The sequence below is a fragment of the Eptatretus burgeri genome, chromosome 10 (genome assembly GCF_056783735.1).
Source record: "Eptatretus burgeri isolate ZD-2024b chromosome 10, Ebu_testis_v1, whole genome shotgun sequence".
In the NCBI taxonomy this organism is placed as follows: Eukaryota; Metazoa; Chordata; class Myxini; order Myxiniformes; family Myxinidae; genus Eptatretus; species Eptatretus burgeri.
The window spans coordinates 78,764,137-78,782,819 of NC_140970.1; the positions used below are offsets into that span (position 1 = coordinate 78,764,137).

At 42.5% G+C, this 18,683-nt stretch overlaps 1 protein-coding gene across 3 annotated transcripts in view; it reads left to right on the forward strand.

Annotated features, from left to right (window-relative positions):
* LOC147018921 (calmodulin-binding transcription activator 1-like) overlaps positions 1 to 18,683 on the forward strand; it is a 754,305-nt gene that overhangs the window by 63,688 nt on the left and 671,934 nt on the right. The window contains exon 2 of one of the 3 annotated variants that reach the window (XM_085899046.1): positions 1,891 to 1,971. The exons of 1 other annotated variant lie outside the window; for it this stretch is intronic. Coding sequence is in view for 1 of the 2 variants with exons in the window: in XM_085899043.1 (XP_085755169.1) it covers positions 18,556 to 18,604 (49 nt within the window). In the remaining variant the exon portion in view is untranslated. Of the gene's footprint in view, positions 1 to 1,890; positions 1,972 to 18,518; positions 18,605 to 18,683 lie in introns of all 3 variants that reach the window. One more of the 3 variants, XM_085899043.1, reaches the window with a different exon arrangement.

The following is an 18,683-nucleotide window of genomic DNA, read 5'->3' on the forward strand; positions in this document are numbered from 1 at the left end:
CACTCACTTCTGAGATTTATCGGCTGGGTTCTAAGCCCAACCCAGCTCCAAACTGTCATCCTGGTGTTTCACAGGCAGGGTGATTCATCAACGTGTCTTGATTCATCAACACACGGTGATGGGTGTCCTGGGACTTTGGGTGTCCCACCGTTGCCATCCCTCGGATGGACGTTAAACTGGGCATACCATCTACTGGTGCCAGCATTACTTTGGTAGATGTTAAATATCTCACGGTGTCGTTCGCGAAAAGTATGTGAGCGATCGCCGGCACCACGGCCGTAAAGTTCCAAAATTCCAACCCTAACTACTGCTGCGAAGCCAATGACAACCCATCCAGTATAACCATTAACAAGAAACTGCTTCGACAGCACTGACGCTCAATAACAGAGGATGGTACATCTGGCCAATAAAGCATTAGCATCCTTGGTGGAGAATAATTGCAAAGTTTTCCAACTTGCGATTGGAAATACCAATTACTTGTGAAAAGTCCGATGTGATATCGAGGTGATGAGGCACTGCGAGTATGAAATGTTTTTTTCTCTCCTTCACACAGTTTTTATTTTTCCTGCTCCATTTTATGATCCATTAATTTTAACGTTTATTGCACAAGTTAAAATCATTTGCAGCCAGGCAAAAATGGACGAGGTGTTCGATTGGAGATTATTATTATTATTATTAATTTTTTATTAATGCTCTTCTGCTAAACGCACTGTTTCTGAGACGAAGCGACACTTCACAATGATTACGCTGCTGTTTTTAGTGTTCCATTGAAAGCATATTCGAAGATGGGATTAAAAAGAGTCTCAGCGGCATCATGATGTTAACATTTCATCAGATATTGTTTTGTGACTAAACTTGAGCTGTAAATGTAAAGGTGTGTACGTTTTGGGAATAATTTAATTGTACAGCAATTGTTTTGGCTTTTCAAACTTAAGGACTTCAGCGTTCCTGGAATTTTTGTTGCGGACCATATTCAAAGCTTACGCATCTGGTTGTGCTTTGCATTCTAATTCGATGTGAATGATAGAGTGGGTTTCATATTCACGCGTCGTATGTCCAAGACAAATTGGATTTTAGAAACTGCGTGTTTGATTTGAACTTTCTGCTTTGGATTGCTGCCCCTCTCCGTCTGCTGTGAGACGTGTATGCACTCGCTTAAGTCCCGCAGTCAGTGTTGGTGTGTTAAAGAGAAAGCAACTTGGCTCGCACCCACTTTGAACAGGTAGTCGATAGGAAGCAAATTCGTGAAATTAGTTTCCGTGGTGTAAGCTTTGCAGCTGTAACAGCTCCATTTGGAATCTTTCTCCAACTTTACATACACCCCTTCAGGAAATGAAACCTTTGGCTGTCCCACTGTTGCTAAGCCCGAGCAGTTTGTGAATTGTTTTGTTGAGAGATTTTGAGGTTTCGCATCTTTGAGGTTTCATTTCCAGGTAGAGGGACAGGATCCTGTTTCTTAAACTCTGTAACAAGAGTCAAAAAGCTTTCCAATTCCAGCATATTCATGTTTTTATTGATTTATTTATTTGTTTTGTAAAAACCAACAAAGTTTTTGCCATAACATCTTTGCCAATCTTGAGGAAAATACACAACCTTTTTTTTCTGTTTCCAACCTGTCTTAATGCTGGAAAGTCTCCGGATGCTCTCATTTTGTTCTTGCATTCGAACCGGATGGATAATCCTTCAATTTATTTTAATTATTTATTTTATTTTATTTGAAGCGACTCGGCTTCACCATCAGCTTATACCCTGTTTAAGGCAGATCACTTCTCCAAGCTGGCCTCCAAAGCCAGTTACTGCTGGCTTTCATCCAACTTGCCATGGAATTTGACTCTCTCCAATTGAGAAGTGCTGCTGCTTTCCATCTTCTCCCCCCTCTCCTTTCCCTAGGGTGCTGAGTCATTGTCCCTCTGTGCCTTTGATATCCCGTGACAGGAGGCTAACACTCGAGGTCTGCTTCCTTTACCACAGGCAAGCATGTTCGTGGCCTTTCAGGCTTTTACCGGCTCTGTTTTAGTCTTGGCCCTCCTACTTTCTCACATCCCCAGCCAATCCCCTCTCTGACAGGTTGAAAGTGTTCTCCCAGAAGTCCTTACCTTGTTATTCCCTCCATAATTCTCAATAATTTAAATGATGCTGACCTTCATTCATCCCCCCCCCCCACTGTTCTGTTGCATGCACGCATCATCATCTTGGTGTGTTGCCTCATGTTCCCTCCAGTACCTCGATTATACTGCCCACTGTCACATCACAGTCTCTCCCATTTCTACCTTTGTAATTTTCTACATGTACTGAGACCCTTAGTCCCTGAGTCCCTGACACACTTTTACCTGCCTCTTGCTCTGATGCATCCATGCATTCTTCTCCTCGCATTTCTCCATTACCACCACTTTGTGTCTCTCAATAAACCTGTGGCCCCTGGTGTTCCACTCTCCATTAATTATTCCACTCTTCCAATTCCTCCATTTTAACATGAAATTATTTTCTCAATTTGCCAAGAATAAAGCAATTTAATGCATTTTTTTGTGTGTGTGTGTAATTGACAGTGTAATAAGCTTCAGGTGGAATTGTCCATGAGACGTTCTCTTTGTCATTTACAAATCTGCTTTGAAAGCAAAGCCAGATGGCAAGCCCACCTTGCTTGTTGCGACCATAGAATATTCCCAGCTTGATTGGGTGCTGTTACTCAACCTGACTGTGGTTTGCTTGCACATCCTTCTGCAGCCAGTTGGCAAAAGCATCACAATATTTCTCAAGTATAGTATTCCCAAACGTCTGTACCTCCATGCACCTTCGCTTGGGCATTGTGCAATAATTAATGTTACCACTTTTTCTGGGTGAGCTAAGAGGATGACAAAGGCTTGTATGAAATATGAGCACAAATGGTGCAATCTTCAAAAGGCTACTCAGATAATAACGAAGCACTTATCTTGTATTTTATAATCCATTGTATAATGTGAACCGTGGTGTCTGTCCATGCGTTTGTGCGTTTGCACGTTCGGCTGTCTCCCGTTCCCGGCTGCTTCCTGTGCTGTGTTTGAAAAGCTCTGTACGCAGGCAAACCTCAACATTCGACCAGAAGAAGAGCATTATACCAAACGAGATACATTTTTAACGTATAAAAACAACATGGAATCACAGTTTAATTGTTTATAAACAGTTCTTCCATGACCTGGGCTGATCGGATGGCCTCGAGGTACACATACTCTCAGCTGTCTTGCCTGTGATTGAATCCTGGCCCAGCTATAAACTGTCATCCCAGTGTTTCACAGACTGGGTGAAGTGTCAATGTGTGTGCTGTCCCTCGGATAGATATTAAACTTGGCATCCCATTTTCCGACATTGGTTGTGGATATTAAAGATCCCCATGGTGTCCTTCGTGAAGAGTATGCGAGCTACAGCTGGCACCATGGACAAATTCCAAGTTTCTGTCCGAACTATTGCTGGGAAGGCAATGGCAAACTACCCAGTATAACCCTTGCTCAGGAAGCTGCTTCAGCAGCACTGATGCTCTGTGACAGAGTATGAGGATTATCACAAATTTGAACAAACCATGTCAGTGTTGTTTAAAAACGGTAGCCTATACTGAAAGTATTTGAACAAAGGTTTCAGTGCTAGGCAATCATTTAATTAAAGAAAAACCTCCATTTAGCTATCTGACCTAAAAATAACGTTAAAGAATAATAAACTTCACCAAGAGGTCCAAAATAAACAAATATAATATTCGATGGACTCAATGACATAATTTTTTTAAGCGTTAGGGAATCCGCTCTGAGTCGAGGAGGTTGATGTTTGAAACCACGGCCAAGTCAGTCGTATGAAAGACTAAATATGGTGCGTGTTGCTTCCTTGCTGACACTCAACATTTAAAAAGGATAGAGCATGGACATATACAGAGAGGGGGAGAGATGGGGGAAAGATGGGGGAGAGGGAGTGGTGGTGGAGTGGAAGAAGTTACCTTCTGTATTCAACATGTCCACCACATTCCTCCGCACACCCATTGTTTTTTCAAGTCTCCCTCTATGTTGTCCTTCAGCTTCGCTGTTGATATCTCCCCCCCCCCCCCTCGGTACTTTTGTCCTGTTGTATCCTGATCCATTCAGTGTTATAGCTCTTCTAAGAGCCATGACTCTTTTTCTAAAAAATCTGTCTTTGGTTGGTAACCCTTGTGTGGGCTTCATGGGCTGAGTGGTCTCTTTGAAGTTCCTTGAAAGGGAGGCCATCGATTGTATAATGTGAACAATGGTGTCTGTCCGTGCATCTGTCTGGCTCCCGTTTTAGGTGGCCGCTTCCCACCCTGCATTTGAAAAGTTCAACATTCACGTTTGAAGTGATGGGAGAACAGGCATGAATAATTTTATGCCAAATTTTATTTCGCAAGCAGGATAATTTACCGTCTTTTTAGACCAATTGAGCCTTCGCCGTCTGCGGTTGCACCAAAATTTTGCAGTGGGCGGTATAAGTAGCTCAGAGCTTTGGTTCTGAGTGAAACCAAGAGTGCAACACAATTAACCTTTCCAAAGTCAATGAAATAATGTAAATTGATTGATTAACTTAAACTTTTCCCGTCACTGGAGATGGGAACTTTTCCTTGTTCACAATAATTTAACAATATGTAATCAAAGAATATTCTGTCTATGTGGTGATATTGGGGGCTCTGAAATAATGTCTTTCACTGCACCCTCCCTCCCTGTTTGTCTTATGTATTTGAGGGGACCAAGCTTTCGAGGGTGGTACCCGATTGTATCATGATTATACTTCCCCCTTTTTGCATGCAGTTTAGCACTTATTTTCACTTTTAAATTTGTTTTCTCTGCAACCGCTTGACCGATCGATGGAAACTTTCAACAAAGGATGATTACCCATGGATAATGTTTTTATTTATAACTCTGATGGCATAGGTCACATGTTGTGGTAGCCATTTGGGATTTTAGGAAACACTTTGACAATATTTTTCTCTGAAACCGCTCGACGAAAAAAAAAAGTTGAAACTTGACAAATGTGATCAACTCCCCATGGGGAGTAAAGTTTAGTGTCGATGACATAATTGGTCACTCGATGTGGCAGCCATAATTGGACTAATAGATCCTTATCCAAAAATATTGAAAGTTCATATATGTGATCTGATTCCTAATTTTAGTTCATTTTTACATTTTTGACATCATTGGTGATGTGGTCCGGCATGTATTTTGTGCAAGCCATATTGGATTGGGAAAAAAAAAACCTTCTCCAGAATCGCCAAACACATTGATGCAAAACTTCGTACACAAAAGGTCACAACCACCTCATTATTTTCTTTTCTCTATTGCTAATCTATCCTTTCACTGAATGTTATGATGGCACCTGTTGTTGTTAGTGTGAAAATAAGATTGTAAAATAAATTATATTGATTATAGCTCTGCCCTGTGTCTTCTTTTGTTTATGACTTTCTTTTGCCGCACCTCACCAATCCTTGCTTGTCCCTGCTGTACGTATTTTACCTGTATTAAACCCATTGCTTGCTTGCACCACATTCCTTTCCTCACCCTTTCTGTAATTAAATTCTTTGTTATTGTAATGCACCCAGCTCGTCGTGTCTTTTCCTCCATTGGTCTCGCGTGGTCCGCATATATTGTTATCCAGGAAGTTATACCCCACGCGATTTGTTCTTGGTACCCAGCGTACACTCACTGTATCGCTCGACAGTAATCTGAGTGTGTGCTGAGGGTATGAGCCCCCTTTGATGATGTCTTCCAATGGAAAGGTAACATGTGAAACTAGCCGAAGCCCCGTCACAGACAGATTCCGTTCATTCAACCACCGTCACCAGCTCACCCACACTCGAGGGACATGGACTGGACAGGGCGTGCTTGCCCCCGCCTACTCATCCCCTGCCCCTGCCCCATTCCCCCCCACCTTCAATTTGCTAACCCCCGCCCAAAAATTTAATTACTCCGGCCCCGCCTCTTCACTCCCCGACCCCCGTCTCTTGATTCCCCGGCTCACTTGCCCCCGGGCCCCTGTCCCCCTGTCTACCCCCTCACACTCAACCCCGCCTAATTCACCTCATCCCCCGCCCCATTTCCCCCATTTCCCGCTTTCAATTTGCTTACCCTCGCCCAAAAATTTGCTTACCTTCCCCCCGCCTATTCACTCCCTGCCCCCCGTCTCTTCATCCCCCGCCTCCACCTATTCATGTCTCGCCCCCATCTCAACGAAAAGTGTTTATTCTGCTTCAGAGTTGAAAGTTGACTATTGTCACTATGTGCGATGCACTCTTTCAAGTTCGAAGTCTCTTTCAGTCCAGGTCACAGTACCGAGAAAAACGTGACGCGACCGCGAGGAGGAGCACAAAATTGGTCCTTCAGTATTAATATATAGATAGAAGATACAATGTTTTTCTTGTTTCATTTTTTTTGTGTTAAATCCACATTCTGAGGGAGTCAGCATGTGCAGAAGAGGGTTTTACATTGCAGACGCTATTTTCGAGGAGTGGAATAACACCGGTCAGCGTAACGGTCTGTCGACGGCAGACGTAATGATGTCACCGAATGACCGATGATGTCATGACGTCCTGACTCCTCTCAGCGGTGACGTCACATGTCGCCATGTAAACAAATGTAAAACGAAAAGTGTATTCTGCTTCAGATTTGAAAGTTGACTATTGCCACTATGTGCGATGCACTCTTACAGGAACGAAGTTTCTTTCAGTCCAGGTCACAGTACTGAGAAAAACGTGACGCGACCGCTAGGAGGAGCACAAAATTGGCCCTTCAGTTTTAATATATTGTTACGTTTGAGGGGGGGGGTATGCATTCAAAGGGTAATTAGGATGTTTAATTAGGTATGCCATGCTGTTCGAGTTTACCAGGATCTCGATGTAATAACTAGCAATTCAGTGGTAAGTTGTCTAGTAAATGTTCATTTCTTCAAGGGGGGAATGATAATTGTCACATAATTAGATAGGGACACGGGATAGGGTAAGTGTGTCTGCGTAAACCCCTTTTAGTAGTCCCTGGAGGCTGGCCGTGACGTCACAGGACAGTGCTGCGGATGGCTCCGCCCCGTGATCACGATTGACGGAAGGCGACGGCGGTGGGCCAATAAACGGCTCGATTGGAAGTGACGAGGACGGGAGGATAAAAAGGTTCTGTTCAGGGTCGAAAAGGAAGAGGAAGAAGATCGGGACAAAAAGATCGTGTTTTTTTGGTGTGGAGGCTCTTGCGCGGAGAGCGTACTTGTTGTTGTGCTGATTCGATCGTGTTCTTCATCGTGTCTTGGAGCCTTGCTGAGCCTCGTGCCTCACCTTGGTTGGCTCTGGGGTTCTGCTGACTCGGAGTACGGGGTCGAACGGCGGGCGGACCTGCCTCCCTCTCCTGCTCGCAATTTTGCGCCAGAACTGGTTCCCTGGCGGCTGTGGGCAGACTTGAGCCAAGACCAGGAGGTCGACAGCACCGCGGTTTCTCCTGCCCCCCTGACGAGAACGGGGCCAGCTCGTCCGACGCCAGTCCAGGGACGGTTGCGTCCACACCACGGTCCAGCCTGTGTGTGTGTGTGTGTGTGTGTGTGTGTGTGTGTGTGTGTGTGTGTGTGTGTGTGTGTGTGTGTGTGTGTGTGTGTGTGTGTGTGTGTGTGTGTGTGTGTGTGTGCGTGTGCTTGGTGCCTTAGAGGGTTTGAGAATTGTATATTTATTGGAATTGTCTGTGTTTTCCCCACGCCCGATCCCACACCGTCCCGTCGAATCGCCCCGGATCCCTCTTCTTGCCGAGTCTTGTTATTTCTGGTTAATAATAAAAACAAATAAACATCATCAACTCAGTGAAAAGCGACTCGTGCCACCTTCCTCGTCCCGTTTGCGGTAGAGCGATTAGAACCGCCATGTTTGGGTTATAAACAAATAATCCGCTTCCATCGTTTCGGCTCATTCTACGTTGGCGGGACTGTTCAAGTCCCGTGGACGTCACAATGTAGATAGTGAGAACCCTGCCAGGATTGGTTGCATCAATCGGCGTTCCTGTTTGATTAGCAACCTCTGAGCCGTGGAGTTATCTGTGGCTGGTGGCTTCAGGACCAGGTGTTTGGAAGGAACTCGGGTGTTTCCCCTCATGGAGGACCTCAAACCCGGGCCGTAAGAATATGATCGACTATCCATGGGGAAAACGGTTTGTTAACGATCTCAGTTTCGGTCACGTTGTCTGCCAGCCATATTGGATGGATGATCTGAGATGCTGATGAACAGCTGTATTGAAGCCCGAGAGGGAAGAATTGGAATGAACAGACTGCAGAAGATGGTTCCACAGGTGGGGAAAAAGAGGAACAAATGAGTTGAGTTGAGGTGAGCTGTATTCTTGATGTTAAGAGTTTCACTATAAGGGTGTTGCTGGAAGACTGCATATGCTCTGCAGAAACCCTGGGGGTAACAGAACATGGAAAGAGAAAAGGGTGAAAGACCAGAAAGGAGTTGGGAGTAGACAGACCACTTACCTATCTGCCATGTGAAAGTGATAGGCCCGTCGACTCAGCTTCATCGTGGGAGATTTCAATTATCATGAAGGTTTTGGTGTTCACTTCTTCAAGCTGAGCAAGATGTGAGGCAGGGGCACAACCCCAGAGGGGAGAGCAGTACTTCATCAAGATGTGGATGAAAGCCCTGTAGGTTTAATAAGAGTTCAGGTGTGCCATTGAAGGACTTTGCACGATGGAGGATGCCCAGTCGGCGACCTAGAAGTGCGATTTACCCAAGAATGATCGTAGCTAATAGTGAGACTCAAGAGTTTCAGTGACTGAACTTGTTCATGAGGATTGTTTACCAGATAGGTATTTTGGAGAGAGCGAATGAGTGTGTGACATGTGTCAGGATTGAAAGACATATTCCAAGTGTTTGACCAGTTTGTGATTTTGTCAAGGCTTGAAGAGAGGGAAGGGGCTGCAGCCTCCCTGTCTGAAGGATGAGGGTTGTCATGGCAGAGGGTGGAGTCATCAGCAAAGAGATGAAAAGGATTTTCCAGAGTTGGCGAGATCGTTGATTAAGATTACGAATAGGATGGGGCCCAGAACTAGTCGACGTTGCACTATTCATGTCTCCTCATACAGTGAATTATATAGTTTACAAAACAGATTTTATGGTTCATAATGTAAGTTTTTTGTTTATTTATTTTTTAATAGTTCGTAACTGTTTATTTTTAAAATTTGAAATCGATGTAATTTAGTTCTGCAGGCCAAATGATCCATGCCACAGATTCCTCAACTCCACTTGGATATTGAAGTTGAAAATTCTTTCTCTTGAGGGATTACACAGTTGAATTGAATTGTTGTGATTGCTAGGCTCAAGTGTTCATTTGCCATTGTTGTTGAATACCTTGGTGGACAGTACTCCTGGTTCGCTTGAAATCCTACGTTCCTTTGTCTGTCCGTTGTCATAATTTCCTGCCGCGCATTGTAATTTATGTTCTTAACGCCGAGGTGAGCTTGCGTGAAAACAAAAATCCATTGTAAAGCAATGCATCATGTATTCGTTGAAAAATAATTTGATCATCTTAATTTTGCCCCCGACTAACCTACATTTTGTATGATGATTTTATTGATGGTTGCAAGTCGATATTTTATTCATTTTATTTTTTCTCTACAAAGTTGAGGCTTGTGGAAGAATTAGAAAAAGGAACAGAACTGCTAGAAGCACCGTGGAAAGTGTGAAATAACACCAACAGCAGAGTAGCGGACCACAACGAAGGGACACTGTTATTTTGGGATTTTTTTAGTTCCGACACCCCACATTTCTCCAGTTTCTGGCATGTTTTATTCACCGCCTGTGATGTGTGCCCATCAATCCAGCGCGGCAGTGTTTTGCAGACTCGAAGACATAATTTCTCTTGGTACCTTTCCATGATTCCCTCGTTAATGACATTTGCATATCAAAGTGCGAACCATCCCTCATTGCATTCCTTATTGCTAACTTCTCCAAAACAGCTTCACCAGATGCTCAGATTCAACAATCTTGAATGAGCATTGTTGTGAATTTCTTCTGCGGTCATATTGCTTGTTTGCTTCCTTTCGGTGGGTTTTTTTTCTTCCATGTTTTATTTTTTGCTTTATCAGCATGAATTGATCTTTCAGGCAGCTGTGCTTCGTTGATTTCCGAACCACTGCTTGGCATTCGGGCGTTGTGCGTTTTCGCCTCACAATTTGGCACTTCCTGCAGTAATTTTCAAACCCGCCTGCACTGGCATACAGAATTCCTTTGCTAATCTCTGCTGCCTTGGGCTTGACTTGCTTGCCCAGGCATCGTGGGCAGATGGCTGTTTGTGCTGCCAGCACTTTGTTTTATACAAGCAGGTTGGTGAGGTTGGTGTTTTAACTTACAGCCAAGGCACTCTAGAGTGAGAAAAATGCTACTGCAGAGACTGAAGTGGCCTGTTTTGTAATTAAATGGAAGTTGGTGGAATGCCAATGGCTTGGTTCACATCACTTGAGGTCAGTATTTTTATGTTTGTGGAAGCTATGGTTGATGCTAACCTTATGTGAGCAAGCCAAGAGTCCGCATGAGGTGTACCGTTTGCCAATACACTGAGATCATAAAGCCAGACGCAATATGACCAGCACAGTGGTGATAATTTTAAGGTTGTTCTTTTCATTTTCCTGCTGCTTGGCCCAACCCTAGGATCCATTTATTTAATATCATGGAATGGATGTTCAGGCAGAATGAAAATAACTTCAAGTGGCAGCACTTTCAGTTCCAATTTTTTTTTTTTTTTTTTTTTGCTATGGGTTGGCTGGTGGCCTGGCTTCCCTGGAGCTTGCGTGATTCTCAAGGGGTCTGCCAAAGCATTTCCTTCACCTTCAAATTAACTTTCCAATAAGCCAGAAAGGAATTGGACAGTTTTGAGCCTTCACTACTTGGAGTGCAAAGCAGGAGTTCAGTCTCCTCAACCGACTTGGCACACTGTTGTAACTGTTTAACTTGTAAAAAAATATAAATATTGTTTTGATCGAATGGAAATGTCCCCATCATTCATGACACATAAAACATTTATCCAGTTTGATGTAATTCTCTTTTACACATTTCGCACCCATTGGTTAAACGGCAGGCTTTTTTTTCATTTTACTTTGATGTCCACGATCTTCAACATATTTGAGTACAGTGCACATGATAACAGAGCAAATTAGATATCTGCGATCAGAAAGCGATCACCAAGGGTAGGCCGACCCGTGATCCAATGATAGCCAAATAATTTTCGGATCACCATCTGACATTGACCTTCAACAGTTAGGAATAGTGTAAGTTAAGAAAATGTGTCCCCATGTACAATCGATCCATTAAATTCAACATTATGAAAATGGGAGGAAAATTATTCGATTTATGATCAAAAAAGGTCTTTTTTGTTGTTAATTCGGTCACAATCCCCAAAAAGTACATCGAGGAGAGTAATCAAATAGCAGGTGCACAACCTCAGTGCAGGTAAACTATTATGATGCAAGAACATCTTGGAAGGCCAAGTGGTCTTTGAGATTCCACATTGGCAAAATTGAGCGATGACTAAAAACGTTTAAAAAATTTTTTTTTTTTATTTATTTTTCAGCTTGCCATTCGACCTTGAGCTTTAATCCAGAGGGGGATTATGTAAATTAAGCATAAATGCATCTTAATATAGGCGATTTATTAAGGACAGTTTCATTCCAATCGGACACACCTGAGGTCGAGGTGTGGCAAAAATGTTAAAATGTAATTGGGTCATGGTCTTATAAATTGAGTCAAGGTCAAAAATGTCATCCCCACATACTTTTTATTCCCGTTAGTGATGCAAAATACATTCCGGAAATCTCACCCGGCTCCGAGATACAGCTCCCACGGACATTGACAGAAAAAAGGGAGAAAGACCAAAGTGGTGGTTTAGTACTTCCTGGAGGTTTAAGAAACTCTGAGTTACCATTAAAACTGGGGGCACTAATTGTAGAAACAAACCCTAAAACAACATGAAGCCTCCCCTTATCCTATCAGAGGAGGCCTGAAAATAAGAGGTGTGAATCCCAGGAAGCAAACTGCGTGTATCGGGAATGCCTTCACATAAAACAAACCAATTTTGCATATTTACATTCAAGGAAGAAACTGATTACATAATAATAAGTAGAAGGGCACATGGCGGAGCACATACCTCCACCCAGATCCGGGTCTTTACCAAAATTGAATCAATTCGTCCTTGTCGCACCCCCAACCTGCCGACCAAGTTTCGTCTGAATCTGTCCACAACCTTTTGAGATATCCTGCATACAAACAGACAGACAGTGGTGAAACTACAGGGGGAGCACTCGGTAGAGTGCAAAACCTCCGCTGCCAATACTGCTAGGTCACTCAAGTGAACCTGATATCCGATTCATTCAATTTGACGTCAACAGTGCTCACAGAGTTATAGTTTGCAACTTTCCCTTTTACTTTTAACTTTTATATTCTCAATTCATTTGTCATAACTAGATTCCTTGAGACAGAAATTGATTTTACGTGGGTATATCCACCTTAAGTTCCAAAATCAGCCGCAATTATAATTTTGGCATGTTTTTTTGTTGGAAATCACTTATAACATGTAGAAATGCAAAAAAAAATAAAATCGAAATTTTGTTGAAAAAAAAAGTTGCAAAAATCTTTTTTCTCTAACAATTTTTTTTTTGGGGGGGGAGGGGGTTGGAATCACTTAAAACATGTAGAAATGCAAAAAAAAAAATTCAAATATTTTTTTCTAAATGGCCGCCATAGCGGCCATATTGGATTTTGGACCAAGTCCAAAATCTAATGGCATTATCCTTGGACCATACCTTATCCCCCACCAAGTTTCGTCGAAATCCGTCGGAGTTTTTCCGTAATACTGTTCACAAACAAACAAACAAACAAACAAACAAACAAACAAACAAACAAACAGAAAGGGGTGAAAACAGTAACCTCCGATGTCCGATGGCGGAGGTTAAACATAACCTACATCATCCTTCAGTAGGCAGAGGTAGCAATTGAACTACGGACCAAGATCAAGTATCTACACATACATATTTTTTGTTGGTACAGCAAGCCAAAGGCTTTGCAGACAGAGCACCTGTACATAAATTCACTTCTATAGTTAAATCAATAATCTTTTTAATTTGTGTGCAAAACTATTAAACAAAGGTGATCTTTTTAAAATGTCATTCAAACCAATCCAAATTGTGAGGTCAGAAAATCGAATATTATCCTGAAAACATCACTTTTGTGATTTTTTGTAAGGGAATATTAGACATGTACAGTTCCGAGTAGGATATTTCTGAATTTCGTCATTGAAATAAAAAATTATAGAAATATAACAGATATTATCTATGAACCCATTAATACATAAAATACCTTTCTGATACAATATCATTTAATTTCAGTATCTGTCCTGAGGGACAGCTTTTTAATTTTATTATTTTTCACAGTGTGTGCCTAAATCCCCATGGAAGGACGAGATACCATTTACCGACAATCCTCACCTCCACTCGGAGCAGTGCTATATGATTCCATTTACCGACAAATAATTGCGGTCCTCCCCCATACTGAAGTTGTGTTTTTACTGAACAAGACCTCCCAATGCACCACTCTGTTCCTGAGTACAACAACCAGTTTTATAATCATTCTGAAAAGCAGTTCAGGAGTCCATAAAAAGTCAAACGAACACAAACAGACAATTCTTTAACAATACAAGACGCATAAACAAATAATTCAACAAGCAGACAAAACGGACACTCGTAGTCGTATTTTAGGTCAGAGAATCTGTGTGGTTTTGGGATGGCATTCAAAATATAATTTGTGTAATTTTTTTTTTCCTGCAAAAGTATTAACTTGTTAAGGTGAGACTGAAATGCATATCATCACACAAAATTACAGGTGGATATATTATGGAATACCAGAGAGCAGTAGAGCATTTGAAGTACATTTTCAGGAAATATGTAATGGAGCCTGGACTATGCCGATACTAATAACTATCTTGTTTTTGACTTCATGAATATTACAATTCCAAGAGAACTGACCATCAATACATATACATGCTTGGTGTTGGCTTAATATAATGGTTCTGGTGGCGGGCTTGGGATCCGAGGGTCCTTCGTTCAAATCCCGCTCGGCTGTTGAATACCAGGTGGGGTGGACTCAGCCTGTCATCCTTCCGAGGTCGGCAAAATGAGTACCAGCTTGCTGGGATGATTGAGCCGTGTGAGTATCCTGCGGTGGAGTGGTGACCTATCCAGGATTGTGCCCAATAGCCCAGGAGAGTGCTTTGGCAGCACCTATGCTCTGTCCAGGGTATGGTCCCAATGGATTTGATTTTGGATATTCGCTCTGAATCATTCACATACTTTTCAGAGATTTTCATGAACAACATTACATGGGGATACTAAAAAATTTTTTATCACAGTACTGCACTGTATATTCTACGTGTGCATGTGCGTGTGTGTGTGTGTGTGTGTGTGTGTGTGTGTGTGTGTGTGTGTGTGTGTGTGTGTGTGTGTGTGTGTGTGTGTGTGTGTATACACGTGTGTACATGTGTACAAGTATATATGTACATATATAATTTATATTATTTATTTATATGTATATTTGCCTCGTGTTGGCTTCATGGTTGGAGTGGTGGGCTTGGGATCTAAGGATCCTGAGTTCAAATCCCACTCAGCTGTTGAATTGATACCAGGAGAGAATAACTCTGCCTGTCATCCTTCCGAGGTCAGCAAAATGAGTGCCACCTTGCTGGTATGTTGTGGTGGAGTGGCGACCCGTCCAGGATTGTGCCCAATCGCTAAGGAGACTGCTTAGGCAGCACCAACGCTCTGCACACTGTATGGTCCCAATGTGTGTGTGTGTGTGCGTGTGCGTGTGCGTGTGCGTGTGCGTGTGCGTGTGCGTGTGCGTGTACGCATGTATGTACATATGTATATATATGTATATATATATATATATATATACATACTCATAAATGTCAGTGTGTGTCCTCCATTACTCCAAAACCATGAAACCTACCAACCTGAAACTTTTCATCCATACTAATAAATCGCCAAGGAAGTGCAAGAGTGAAAATTGAATGCTTGGGTTAATTAAAACACCCCTTTTGAAGATAATTAATGGCCTTATTTAATCATATCCTTCATCAGGCACATCCTCGGTCACCCCTCCCTATGGGGTCTTAAGACGTATCCGAGGTAAACTCGCTGGGGTCTGAAGCCGCCATGTGTTTTTTGGCCTGCTCAACCACGCCTTGACTTGGAACAGGCCAGAACAATTTCTAAGTGATAAAGTTTTTTTTTTCACTCTCCTCACTCATATTATAGAATGCCTGTTCATCAAAAACTGCAAATCACTGCAGGCATCGCTTTTGTAAGTGCTGTAGTTTTCAAATTAGGACCTAAGAGTGATTCCATGCATTATATGATACGATTTTCCATGATCTACTCTCACAGACTGATTAAAGTGTATCGTCAAAATATTATTTCGGTTTTGAGGATCGGATATCGTGCAGACAAAATAAGTGTCAAAATCTTTAGTGAAATCTGATAATTTATGAAATATGGAGTCTTTTAACTAAGCTGATATACAGTCTATTTTCTCCATACATACACAAGAAAATGTGAAATTTCCAAAGCATTAAACTTATCGTTTTCTACTGTTTGGAAAATTATATTGAGTGAAATTTTTTTTAGGATTATGCCAAAATTAACTAGCTTCATTGAGCCATATGATTTAATGCATTCAATGCAAGACCTCGTGCCTTGTCCCTCAGAGGGACTGCCTCTCCATAGCATCTGCCATATCTGTGTCTATATTTTCGGAGGTTTTGTGCGGTGCTTTGCAGGGAATCAAAGCAAATCAGGTGAAAAACGGACGTTTTAAAACAAAGTTATAATGTTTGCATGGACCCTGAACTGATGTACCACGTGACACATGCACAGACCAGCAGGCAACATGGCGGATTTTCTGTAAAGTTTATTTCACGGGCGATTGAACTTTGTGATGTCCCCAGGATTGTTCTGCATTAAGCAGGAACTCTTTTGTGGATAAAGTCATTATTTGAACAAATTCATTTTATAAGCTCGCCTGTTTGAAGAACAGAGAGCTATAGCGATACCCCCGGCGTGGGCGTGAGCGTGAAAATGTTAAAGTTTTTGGTGCAAGTTATTAGCTCGTTTCCTTTCTAATGTTTTTATCTACCACACTTTTTTACTGATTGCAATATACAAATACATATATTGCTTTAAAATTATTTGGATCAGACTTCACTGCAATGCTTTATAAAAAATATTATTAGACTAGGCTTTTAAAAACGATAAATTTATAAACAGGCGAGCATTGGGTGGCTTTGACACCAACTCTCTGGTTTCATTCACTGGTGTGTGCTTGGTGAAAACCAACTTTAAAGTTAAAGGGATCTAATGTGGTATGCAGCGACAGCCTGACCAACTGTTCCTTATCAACCATTTAATTAGAGTGCTTGCATGAGTACTTCAGCCACTTGCTGAGTGTCCATTGTCGATAGTGGTACCGCGCTATGTCATTCTGAGTGAATTGTTCACTCACTGCGGATGCTTTTGCCAGGCCACGTCACCCTGAGCGAGTGGTTCGTGCTCCGTCACCTTGAGCGAGTGGTTCATGCTCCGTCACCCTAAGCCAGTGGTTCTAAACCGGGGATACGAAGCATCAAAGTAGGGGGTACGATATATGGTGTCAAAGTCAATACTGTATCGTACTTAAATTCCAATAAGAATAATAATAAAAAGTAAATAAATAACTAACAATAAATTTTTAGACAGGGGGTACGGGGAAATATTATGAAAGCTCAAGGGGTACGAGCACATAAAAAGGTTAAGAACCACTGCCCGAAGCCAATGAAAAACACAGAAACGAGCTGGAACATTTAACAAAAGGGATATTTATTTATAATAATAATCGGGGAGGAAAGCACACAAAGAGCAGAGTTATCCAAATAAGAAATGCAATGTACAATGAGCAAAAGAAAGCACTTACACAATTGTACTTGAAGACGGGCCCACACACAGACACACCCCCTTCCCGCCCCCAAAAAGAAATGATGGCCACGGCCTTTATTGATACCCCCAGCTCGGAGGGAAGGTGAGCTGGAGGTAAGGATGGACCTTTCCGCCTCGTGCGGCCCTTGACGATCCGGCTCGGCAGGACTCGAACCCGCAACACGATGCCGCTCCAAGCAGCAGGTACCGCGCTCTCCAAGCGGCCATGCACCAGTCGACCAAGACGAAGGAGAAGATCAGAGACGATGATGAACCAGCCAGCACCAAGACCCGCGACCTCCAAGACAACCAACGCTCCCAGCCTGGCGTTCCTTTTATTCCTTTTTCCTCCGGGGTGAAAAAATTGCCATCTGAGGCGATCTTCACCCTCATTGGCCGGGGTGTCATAGGAAAGTCGCCCTCTGTGGCGTGATTGGACAAGGGGCACACCCCTGCCTTCCTGGGCGGAGTCTCTATCTGAGGCGATGGAAATCTCCGCCCATGTACGTGGTCGAATGCACGTGGGCAATGGTGTCGGTGTGCGAAGTGAAGTGAAGGAGATTTGTTGTAAAAGAAACTCCGCAGCGCACACATGTAATTCCCGTTAGACACAGGTAGGGGACCCTAACTATAAACACAAACTTATCGAGATAACTAAACTTGGGGACTGCTGTCTGTGTGCACAAGCCTTCCAAATTCGTAACAGTATTAATATATTTTTAAATTACCGAGCCAAATTTTTTTTCCACCCGTTACACGTAGCTGTTTGTAAAGATTAATGTTTGTAAAGATATCCCTAATACGTCTATGCAAATGCAACATTGTTTTTTGGTAAAAGCTACTCAACATTTCTGGGTTGTACACAGTAAGGACTGCAGTTGGTAATCACACTGACTCCAACCTGCTGATTCCTGGAAAATTGGTGTGTGTGTGTGTGTGTGTGTGTGTGTGTGTGTGTGTGTGTGTGTGTGTGTGTGTGTGTGTGTGTGTGTGTGTGTGTGTGTGTGTGTGTGTGTGTGTGTGTGTGTGTGTGTGTATAAATAATGTCGTCTGTGTCCAGATTGAAAGAAAGTGCTTTGGCAGATTTGTGAATGTTATTGTATCATCAGAACAGCGGTCGTAGCAATGATTATTGTGGGCAGCGCAATGCAGTCCTCTTATAATATGACAAAGATGATTGATTGATTGTTGAATCAATCTGACAAAGAAGATCCTCTTAAAAGAAGGCTTGGTGAAAAAAGGTTTGTAAGTCCATGGGTGTTTTATTTGTATTTTGTTGGTGTAGCTTGTTGTGAAACATAAACTGTGCAATGTTCAATCAAGGATGCATGATCGATTGATTCACCCATTAAATAAAAAAAATGAAGCGAAGCACCTTCCTGCATCGGATGACAGGGGCTTCTGGGGTGCAAAATATCATGCTGCAGGGAAAGAACAATACTGAACATGCATCCCACGCATGATTGTGTTGACCTTTTTTTTTTTTCGTACGTTGGCTCGGCTCGGTCAATTTTTTTTGCGGGGCTATCCTGCAGTGTCGTGCAGTGGAACACTGGCAGCCAATGAAATGTGATGGATTTGCTCCCCAAAAAGCACCTGAAGCTCCTTCGGAACACCAGAGGTAAGGCACGTTTCGGTGAATTTCTTTGACGTTGTTTTTGGGGAAAAAAGGACACAAATCACTGTGACGAAAATCTAAT